Consider the following 10329-nt stretch of genomic DNA (forward strand, 5'->3'; position numbering starts at 1 on the left):
CAACTCTACAGCATCTCATGGGAAATACAATATCATACAGTATCACCGATTGATGATAAATATGTAACTTCAACAAATAAAAATGACCTCTGCACATTTATCAATCTCTATTGCCGCTTATGTTACTTTCAGGATGTTTGCATTTGCAAAAACATGCTTCTGTGGCAGATGTAATTATACATGATCCATTTCTCTGGTCATCTGATAGCACATTCATCACTGAAATACATTGAAGTAAGGTTAAAATAATCTTATTGTATAATAAGAGAAAGCACTAAGGACTAATGCATACATCCCATTCAACAAGAGGTTTGCAAACCTCTAATGGAGGCTAACTATTTCTCAACTTACAATTAAAGTCAAGTATTTAAAATAAACATACAGAACACATTCTTTAGAAAATTAATGTAACCATACATAAATACCAGAGCATCATATATTAAAAGACACAATAGATACTATACACAAGCAAAATACTTCATATTTAAGCTTAATCTTTAAATAAGTGTCTAATACACATATGAACAAGTTCAATATATACATATCCACATATCAGCTATATACACTCTATTTGGGAGGCAGGTGTTGGGTTAGGGTTTCAGACAATCAGTCCCAGGCGTTTCTTGATGAAGTGGGACACCAGGACCTGGGGTCTCTGCTGGTACTCCACCAGGACGTCGTGAGTGGAGGTGATCTGGTCTCCGTCAAATCGGTTCAGCAAGGCGACACAGACCACTGCGGCTGGAGGGGAAAAGAGAGATCATCAGTCATGAAGTACACACTAATGTCAACATTGTATCTTCAAAACACTCGTTAACTTTGCAGAATGACGATGATGTTTTGCCTTCAAAATTACCTTTCAGGCCACAGACACGGCACATTGCAGCAAAGACAGTGGACTCCATTTCAATATTCCTCACTCCGGCATCGTAAGCTTTCCTCAGATACTCAAGTTTGTCTTCATTAGAGAAGGAGCAGAGGGCGCCGTCAAGTCGTCCTTGACCTACAGAATCACAGTATCTGTCACTACCTGCCCAATGGTGTTGATCTGTTAAAGTTCTCCATGATTGATTTGATCACAAACAACCTAAGCATTAGATGGGGTTCATACCTTCATAGAAGTCATGTGTGCACATGGTGTTTCCAATCACTGTAGGAAAGTTTTGAAGCTCGGAGGAGCACTGCAGAAGCTCATTGGCCACCCCCTCGTCCAGCTCAGTGCTCCTGGTGATGACTTTACCCAGAACCACCTGCTCAAACTGGGCGCGGAAGGAGTAGTCCACGGCTTTATCCGTGACAACCACTGTGCCTGGAGCCAGACCTAAAGACAACGCCGAGCAGAAATACAAAATCAAAGAAACATTCAATGAAATAGAAAAAGTTTGCCAACAGTTTTACATTTAAAAATAATGCTCTTACCGACTCCACCAGATGTTCCAAGACGTAACAGAACCACATCCCGGCACTGAGCGTGGTGCAGCAGTTTGATGAGCTCATGCAGCATGATGGAGATGGAAGGGACACCCATGCCGTGCTATGAGGGAAACAGCATAGAAACGATTATCAAGACGTGAACATGTTAAACCAGCCGTGCCATTTTGAAGCCAGTAGGAATGAAGACAACTAAGACAGTCTTGCTGTGTGATACTTACACTTATAGAGAGCACAGGTCCCACTTTGTACATGCAGTAGCGATCAGTTCCCTCACAGATGTCTATGATTTCCTCTGGGTTTCCAGGCAGTTCCAGCTCCTTGTGGATAAACTGAGCGAAAGCCTTCATTCGATTCGCGCTGCCTCCAACACACGCGAACTACGGGAAATAGAGTAAGAGGACTGTTGGTTTCTCTTATTTGAAACAGTCAATCATTTGTTGTTGTTGTTGTATCCATTCCACAAACCTTGATATCTCCAAACATTTCTGGAAGGTTGTGAGTCTTGGTGCCCAAGCTGAAGTGGTAGAGGATATCCTCCTCCATGGTGTCCAAGTTGGGATTTTTCACTTGGACTAGTTGTCTACAAGATATAAAGTGCACTATATTACAAATCTAAATCCTAGGCATACTCCGAATTGATTACCAAACACTTGATTTTAAAGAAGAAAAACATGCTTTTTCCAAAGTTAGTTGAGATTCTCAAATACTCACTTGATATAGTCATTGTGGTCATTGCCCATACAGTTAAGTAGAATTGGTGCCATGACAGCAGGTGAGGCTTTGAAATCCAGTTTGAAATGTGTTCCCAAAGTTGTTCTCCTGTAAGACCTTAGCAGTTTTTAATACCAGTTATGTCTGACTGCAGAGCTTATATAGCGGCGACCTCCGGCCCGGCCACTGATTGGTTCCAGAGGGAGGAGTAGCACCTGTTCGTCATCACAAAAACATCCACCAGTCTCAAACAAACAGCAAGATCAATCACCTGAAAAAGGATTGGCCAAGATCCAAAACGTATATTTTTTCTTTAAAAAGAAACCCATCGGAAGCTAGTCAATAACTAACGTGTTATGTCATAAAGCTTTCCGTAAGAACACTGAGCTCTGACACTGAACTTTGACACTGCAATGCAACACATTGCAGTGTCAAAACAATGACAGTCACACAGAGCTAACTTTACCTTAACCCTGCAAAAATGTAATAGTATGCATCGTATAATTTACTTTAATAGTAATATTACAAAAAATGAGACATTATTTGCTGTTGTGTTTTAATTGTGTTGCATTCATTAAAGTGTCAACGCAGCAGAGCGAATCGAATGGCGTATAAAAGGCAAAAACAAAAAGACAGTTGAATATTTTGAAAAACTTTAATTTCATTTATATTATCAAACTTTAATTTCTTAAAGCTGCCTTTTACATATTTTTAAACACAGCAAAAAACAAACACAAGAGTCACTAGTGCCATTTTAACTTAAGGAATGCAGTTACTTTAGGCACCACAAAACATTTAAAAGTCTTGGCTTTGATTCAACAAAGCACTTTCACACATGAGTTAAACCTCTAACATCACAGAACAATTGCAAGTTAGTAAAACATTTGATGTGGTTCAGTATGAAGCGGTAAAGAAATTAAGAAAAGGAGCAGGGAATGGCAACTGTTCTTGTTAGAAGCATTCAATGTTATATCCTTCCTTCCACGGCACTGGCAGTCTTTTAATCTGTTGACATGGATATGAGAGTCATTCACTCATAATCATCATCACATCATTTACTTATAATCTCTGCATTACACTGTCAGGACGCATCATTAATTACCTAACCACTTAAATCTTAAAGTTCACATTGTTGGCTTCATTTCATTTTATTATGATAAGAGGAATTTTGATGGCATGATGTAAATAAAACAATTAAGTAAATGAGGTATGGTGACCAGGACGAGAGTAACACAATCTGTCAGAGACCCTGTGCGACTCACCTGACAAATCAGTGTTGGCGGCTGGTTTCTTGTCTTCTGCGTAACCAAAGCTCAAAAGCTTAGACATGTCCACAGGAGCTGGGTTTTTGTCATACATTCTGTAGAAACACAGAGTCCAAATGTGATTGAAATGTAAACCATTTTGTTTTCATGGAAATCAAACCAGAAGGTGCTTTTGTAGTTTCAAGTATAATGTAATGTTTAATCATCCCGAAAAAAGTGCCAATTAGATTAACATGATATTTGTTTTGTTTTTTACAATTGTCAGTTTTTTAATCATGTAACACCAAACTACTGACAATGCTATTATCAATTAATTTCAATGTACATCTTTCAACCTTCTTATCTTTAAAGCTGTGAAGAAAAAGAGTGTGTAATAATAATTGTTACACACAATGTTTCAGGAAATGCCTACACTGTTATTTTTACTCTCTAAGTCAATATCTTGCACAAAGACAATGATCAGCTGTTTACTGCACTGCAATGATAAAATAATAGACTATTGTGTTCTTTAAAAAATAATGTGATGTGATGGATTTAAGGTAGGTTTTTATGCTTCTATTTGCCGTGGATCCTTTCAGGAACTTTTGGGAATATAGTATCAAAACCATGCATGCACTATACCCACAGTATTTACCGTTTCGTTTCTGTAGCAGGGTATGTGAGGTTATTTGATTTTTTGGTACATGTCAATGACATTTTTCGAATGTACCGGGAACATGGCCCAGCCCAGCAGGCGGCCAAAACAAACAGTTTGAGGTGAATGTCCTGTCTCGTCTGGATTTTGTGTGCAGCTGTGTTTGACCTAAGTGTGCTGCAAGACCATCGGCATTCCTGCATAGTCATCACAACACGGAAGCGTGGTGTAGGTTTTACTGACAACATCCTGTTAAATATACAGACTTTTTGAATCGGCCATATACAATGTGTTGTAATGCCAACCACTAGGAAATGACACAGATGAAAAAGTCTAGACCAACCTGTGGGCCGCGGCCCCGCATTGCAAGTAGGCCACCAAATCATTTGCAAAATATTATGATTTATGTGGAAACATTTCATTATTACGATTTGAACCTCTTTTCCTTTTCTTTCTCGATCCTCCTTAGCAACGGGCATTACAGTCCTTGACAGCGGTCTGAACTACTGGATTAACAACGTGTCACATGTTCTGAATTGACCAATCAGAATCGAGTATTCAACCAAACTGTGTAATAAAAATGTCTGTTTGTTACTGATGGCCAGCTCCTTTTCTAATTAAAATAAAAAGTACTTTATTTAGCCTCCGTATTATTTATGGTTGAATGTGGGCTGCGAAAAAATTTTAGATGGGCCCTGAGTGGAAAAAGGTTGGGAACCGCTGGTGTAGACAATTATGAAATTGCCTACCATCATCATGGGCTTCAATTTTGTGATAATCACTTACAAATATAGTCAAGTTCCGAATATGTAAGGTTCTGCTTGCTTTTTCCACAATCATTAAAAGATCCATTTAAAATGTTACTGACTTAAAAAAACTGTAATCCTTCAAGTGTTGTAAGGGAGTTCCACTCAAAATGACTGATATGGTTTAACATAAGATCACTGGCCTCCATTAAATCTGGTATATTTCATCTAATAATGTTTCTGAGATGTGTAAAATGTGGCATTTTTTGACACCAGCCGCTTGCCCCGAACGTCATACAGAACAACAGCGCCATCTTGTGACCACATGAACTTACATCCTCTTGAATTTGCTCCTCTCGTGATAATGACTGGGTGCCTGCAACTTCTCCATCTGGTTGTAATGAACATTGTTGTTCTGCAGAACACAAAGCAAAGTTACAGTGCTGATAGATATTTTATGAATGTAAATATACGCAGAATATATATTTTATAATCCTATGTATGCTTTCAATTTGGTAGCATGCTCTCATTTGTACTCCAAACCACTGAGAAAGAAGGTCCACAGAGTAGGTCTGCCTGATCCAGAAACAGTCAGTAACACCACAGTATCAATAAAATCCCTCTATTTTTGTCTTCTATCATATGATCATAATAGTATAAAACAACTCAAGAGATTAAATTAATTGTTATAGTGGTGGCACGTGTGGCTGAATAACGGTTTTTTTATTTTATGACTTTGACATTTCCTTGTTTACCTTCTCTTTTCCATAGCTGCTGCTATCATCCCTCTCCCAGGCGGACATATTGTCGGTCTCAAAGGGGGGCTCTGCTGAATGAAAGGCTCTAGGGTTTTTCATCTCTTCACTGTTAATTATACTGTTGGAAAAAACACAACATAGGGATATGATATGTATCATTCACTTAATTGGAGGAGAACAGTAGACAATTTACAGTTTATGGCTGATTGTTTCCGCATGTATTGTTCCTTCTATTTTACAGTACTCTCAAGCAGTACCAGTAATGAAGCAGTACTGGAAAATTCAGTTAGTAGTAGCGTAATTGAGGTGGTAGGAGTATTATAAATCATCACCTCACTACAAGTTAGAGTGCATGATAATTATAAGACAAATTGTACCTTGGAAAGCCGTCCCCTTCTGATGCAGTGAGGAAGGAATCCAGAGGTTTGTAGGAATCACATTTAGAAGTAAGTGTTGCCTCGTGCCACAAAAGCCCTGATAAAAAAAAGGATCAAAATATATGTTGGTAAAAGTATTAAGCACACTGGACTGTGTCTAAATATAGCACAACAAGATGGATCTACCCTTATGCCCTCCTTGTTTTGCAAGCTTGATATAGTCAGAGTCACTCTCTCGGACTCCGGCCCTCCGCCCTCGGACCTTCTCTTCAGCTACAGAGCTGATAGGGGACAGTCCTGGGATCTGGGAGATCTGGCCATTTATGTCTACATGCACACAAACACACACACACACACACACACACACACACACACACACACACACACACACACACACACACAGTTAATTTGTGAAACTGGGGAAACAGATCATATATTTCATCATGAACTACACTGAACCACATTTTTCCCACCACTTCCCACCAGGGTCAGACAGAAGACAGGTCACACTGCCTGCTGATAATGGCTAAGCTAGTTAACCAAATTATTTCAGTTTAAACATTAGTACTTACCAGTTGATGTAGATTGAAGATCGTTACTCATTGTAACTGAGAGATTTCTAGTGAAAATTGAAACAAAACCCCGGTACACTGTCAATTTGTTACGAACTTAACGTAACTTCTTCATTAACGTTAGCATTAATGAACGACATTAACGTTAGCGTTGGTTAGCTGACCTAACTGCTGTTTAATTATCCGAGCCTTTCAACAAACATCGCGCTGTTAAAGGTATGAGTCTACAGGAAAACAGGTTAAAACAAAGCAATTATAGTTTTGATAAAAGAAAACAGAAGTTGTTTTAACTTACTTTTGGGATTGCACGGACATTGTGGAACAAAAGCAAGAAACGGTACGGAGCAGCACTGTTTGAAACGTCTAACCTCGTTGCCCTGGAAACGGTTTCCAGTTAACACAGCCTGGAGTGCAGCTGCTGCTCTGAGGTGACAGGTAGGAGAACCGTTAGTCGGTTGGTTAGTTAGTTAGTTATTCAGTTAGTCAAGTCAGTTAGTTAGTTAGTTAGTTAGTTAGTTATTCAGTATGTCCAGTGGCGTTTCTATATGTACAAAAGTGGTGGGGCACAGAAAACTTAGATGTCTATATATAAGCTTCTACAGTGAGGTTCATGGCTTTGTAATATTTACAAATATTATATTTTGACCTAAATCAAAATATAATATTATTTTCAAAAGCTTTTTTTGTCTGATGCTTCGATTAATTTTAAACAGACAGTTCAACAAAAGGATAAACAAAAAATGTAATTTTATCATTTAAATATTTAATTGTTCTCTCTTAGTAAGATCCCATTTCAATACAATTGCGGTCTTACCTTGACTTGAAGATGAAGTCCATTTGGCTATCCTTCTGGACAAAAATCTCTATTACTTGTTTGTAAAAGTCCTCCTTATCTTCTTGTAGTTTCAAAAGTATATCATAAATCTAATCGATAGACTTATGATTCGAAAATTATAAAAGTAGGGTAGACATGTGGATATTATCCGGCTGAACAAAACGTGCATTTATCTAACAGGTACGTTTCCAACAGATCTTCTTTTGAGCTATTTTCTAAAATCCTATGGAGAAATCTCATTGCTATTTGTGAAGGGAACCCATGCGCAGCTTACTTCCTGGTTTTGGGACGCGTCTCTCTCTCCTCTTCACGCACCACACTTTTCGCGGCACACGTACTTACAGCCAATCAGCTCTGAATTATGCGAGATGACGTATGGTGGGGATGGCAGCACCATGCCCCAATGGTCATTATTTTTTTGCCACACACATTAAATAGGACAATACTCTGAGCATGCGCAGTGTAGTTTTTACAGTCACCGTTCACTTAGACCAGGGGTGGGGAACCTCCGGCCTCCGGGCCGTATACGGCCCCCGAGACCATTTATTACGGCCCTCGGGGTAATTTATAAACACACGCAAAAAAGAAAAAAAATTCAAGAAATCTAGACCGCAAAATAATTAAACAAGCTTGTTTTTCCTGGCCAAGGTCAGGGTCCTTGAACACAACACGAGCCTAACGTGTCATCACGTGGTATATGTCTCGTCTGACTGGAGTGTAGTTCTAACGGAGAGCACCAGAACGCGGCTCCGGGCCGGGACTTCACAAATTGCAATACCCATAAGGAGCTGTACACATGCCACAGTTTTTGCGTGGCTGTGTCTTTAGTTGAAAGCCCAGTGGCGATCTGTCATACTGATCATACAGTCAATAACGTTGTTGTTATTAGCATCTGGTTAGCTAGCTATGCTAACGAATATAAGAAGCTTTTTCTCCAACCAGTGAGGTAAAGGCACATCTTTATATGATCATTATAGTTATAGAAAAATAAGAGAATAAAGTAAACAGTTATACAATACTAATATGACAGTAAAAAAAAGTTGTTATTAATAAACAAGAATACAGTTTAAAAGGGAATTGATTTGTAAAATATCCATAAAGAAACAAATCTGCTTACAGTTCTGTTTCATATGGGTGTTGAGAGATGTATCCATAGATCTCTTCATGTTGCTCTCAAAGTGCACCAGATTGATGCTTTTAACTTCAACATTTAAAAAAAATCTTCATGGTGGTGCATGCCCCCAAACCCCCCTAGATGAGGTTAGATCCGACCCCCCCCACTTAAATCATGTCCATATGGATATGAAACTAAATACATTTGCACACATCTTGTGTCCATATCTTTCTGTTTTTTGTGGTCATGCCACGGTGCATGAATGCGTGGGTCATGGTCAAATATCTGGATTAAGAGGTTGCTTTTTCTTTGCACAGCATGAAAGAAACGCGAAATGAATGGGCTGTGATTTGAGTTTTTTAAGCAGGCGTTGAGTTCAATAATTTGTACGGCCCTCGAAGGATGTTGTAAAAATTGAAATGGCCCTTGAGAGGAAAAAGGTTCCCCACCCCTGACTTAGACAGTGAGGGTGAGGGCATGATCGGGTTTTGTCCCACATGGCTCTAAACAGCTCAATAGGGACACACTGTAGAGACTAATTAGAAGAACACAGACTAAAACAGCAATGTACAGACGAATCAGATAATTAAACATGATCTTAAAATATATTTTTTAATTTATTTTTCGCATTTGTTTGTAATCATTATTTGTAATACTTTCTGCTGACACTAGGTGAGGCTGTGCCCCACCTGCCCCTAATGACCAGTCGCCACTGAGTATGTCAGTTAGTTAGTTAGTTAATTTATAAATAACAAGCTGGAAAATATATAATAATAAAAATAATAACGCAAAGAAAGTCTTTAAGTTTGACTATAAATTATATTTGAGGCTTAGCCCTAGTAAAAGTTGTGATACCACAATTATTATTATATTATTGTTGTATTAAATATTGAGTGGATTTTAACTACTTAATGGTCTTCTGGGTAGCTTAATGTTTGTCATAATTACGTTTATTTGTTACATGGTTTTGGTATAAATAATCTAAATCTGCAAAATAATGAAGTAAATAAATCACATTAACTTCTGAAATTATGTAGAAGATCCAAAGTGAGCTATAGGCTAAGGTAGCATACAATAGAAGTCCTGAAGAAAAGTAGACTATAGCTACAAATACTTCAACTAGTACTGAAAGAAGAGGAGTGGGTGTTCCCACTCCTTTCTGTCTGTAGGGCCAGATCAATTATGTAGGCATACACTGAAGTTTGAAGAGCTTGCTGAAAATGTCTTAATGTCACATTAAGAAAATGTAAATATCCTGTAGGTCTTTAAATAATAAAGGGATACAGTTATTACTGTGGAATAAGAAGCAACCTAGCTTTTTTGTGATATAGCCTACTGTAGTTCTAGCTATATTTGAAAATGTGTTCAATGGTGTTATTTAATGTAATAATCATAATACATGTGTGTGTAAAGTGGCCCAAAAGGATACCTCAGACCTAAGATGACTAATTCATTAGTCAAGTCACTGGTTAATTAAAATATGAATTAAAGTATTTTAAAATATAGGCTAACTACTTAATATGAAAATATGTTAGGGAACACATTTTAACACATTTTAAAGTCATATCATTTTTTTTATAACTACTAACTACTTAATATGAAAATATGTTAGGGAACACATTTTAAAGTCATATCATTTTTTTTATAATGTCTGCTTATTGTCCATGTTTATTTTTAAAAGTAGCAATTTTTTAATTATTTGTTTCTATTTTCCTGAAATATTCCTAAAACTTGAATTCCTCACTCCCTAAATGCTGAGTCGGGAACATGCGCAGAGCAAACAAAAAGGCGATGGTGCTTTAATTACTGCTGACGTCAAGTTAGCCGGAGAGAGCCTGCCTGTGACAGGAAATGGACGCCTTTGCTTCAGCATAAAACACAGT

At 38.0% G+C, this 10329-nt stretch overlaps 2 protein-coding genes across 2 annotated transcripts; both read right to left on the reverse strand.

Annotated features, from left to right (window-relative positions):
• Position 1: 1 nt before the first annotated feature.
• On the reverse strand, positions 2–2302 carry upp2 (uridine phosphorylase 2). Its single transcript, XM_079667188.1, has 7 exons — positions 2146–2302; positions 1900–2014; positions 1653–1811; positions 1420–1534; positions 1112–1321; positions 857–1003; positions 2–741 (listed from the first exon to the last, which is right to left on the reverse strand). The coding sequence occupies exons 1-7, from the start codon at positions 2196–2198 to the stop codon at positions 599–601; spliced, it is 942 nt and encodes a 313-aa protein (XP_079523314.1). The 5' UTR covers positions 2199–2302; the 3' UTR covers positions 2–598.
• Positions 2303–2781: 479 nt separating this feature from the next.
• LOC307030643 (uncharacterized protein C7orf57-like) lies at positions 2782–7465 on the reverse strand. Its single transcript, XM_079667189.1, has 9 exons — positions 7312–7465; positions 6793–6920; positions 6498–6544; positions 6112–6252; positions 5926–6022; positions 5546–5666; positions 5126–5205; positions 3408–3505; positions 2782–3150 (listed from the first exon to the last, which is right to left on the reverse strand). The coding sequence occupies exons 2-9, from the start codon at positions 6810–6812 to the stop codon at positions 3146–3148; spliced, it is 609 nt and encodes a 202-aa protein (XP_079523315.1). The 5' UTR covers positions 6813–6920; positions 7312–7465; the 3' UTR covers positions 2782–3145.
• Positions 7466–10329: the final 2864 nt, after the last annotated feature.

This window comes from Notothenia rossii, assembly GCF_949606895.1.
Source record: "Notothenia rossii genome assembly, chromosome: 2".
In the NCBI taxonomy this organism is placed as follows: domain Eukaryota; kingdom Metazoa; phylum Chordata; class Actinopteri; order Perciformes; family Nototheniidae; genus Notothenia; species Notothenia rossii.

Excerpts from the sequence above, each read along its gene's own strand:
- upp2 (XM_079667188.1), bottom strand. The coding sequence starts at position 2,198 with ATGGCACCAATTCTACTTAACTGTATGGGCAATGACCACAATGACTAT. Across the intron at positions 1,535-1,652 it reads GACCTGTGCTCTCTATAAGT|CACGGCATGGGTGTCCCTTC; the intron begins GTAAGTATCACA and ends TTTCCCTCATAG. Across the intron at positions 1,322-1,419 it reads TGGAACATCTGGTGGAGTCG|GTCTGGCTCCAGGCACAGTG; the intron begins GTAAGAGCATTA and ends CGTTGTCTTTAG.
- LOC307030643 (XM_079667189.1), bottom strand. The coding sequence starts at position 6,812 with ATGTCCGTGCAATCCCAAAA. Across the intron at positions 6,023-6,111 it reads AAAACAAGGAGGGCATAAGG|GGCTTTTGTGGCACGAGGCA; the intron begins GTAGATCCATCT and ends TTTTTTTATCAG. Across the intron at positions 5,206-5,545 it reads GCAGCTATGGAAAAGAGAAG|AACAACAATGTTCATTACAA; the intron begins GTAAACAAGGAA and ends TGTGTTCTGCAG.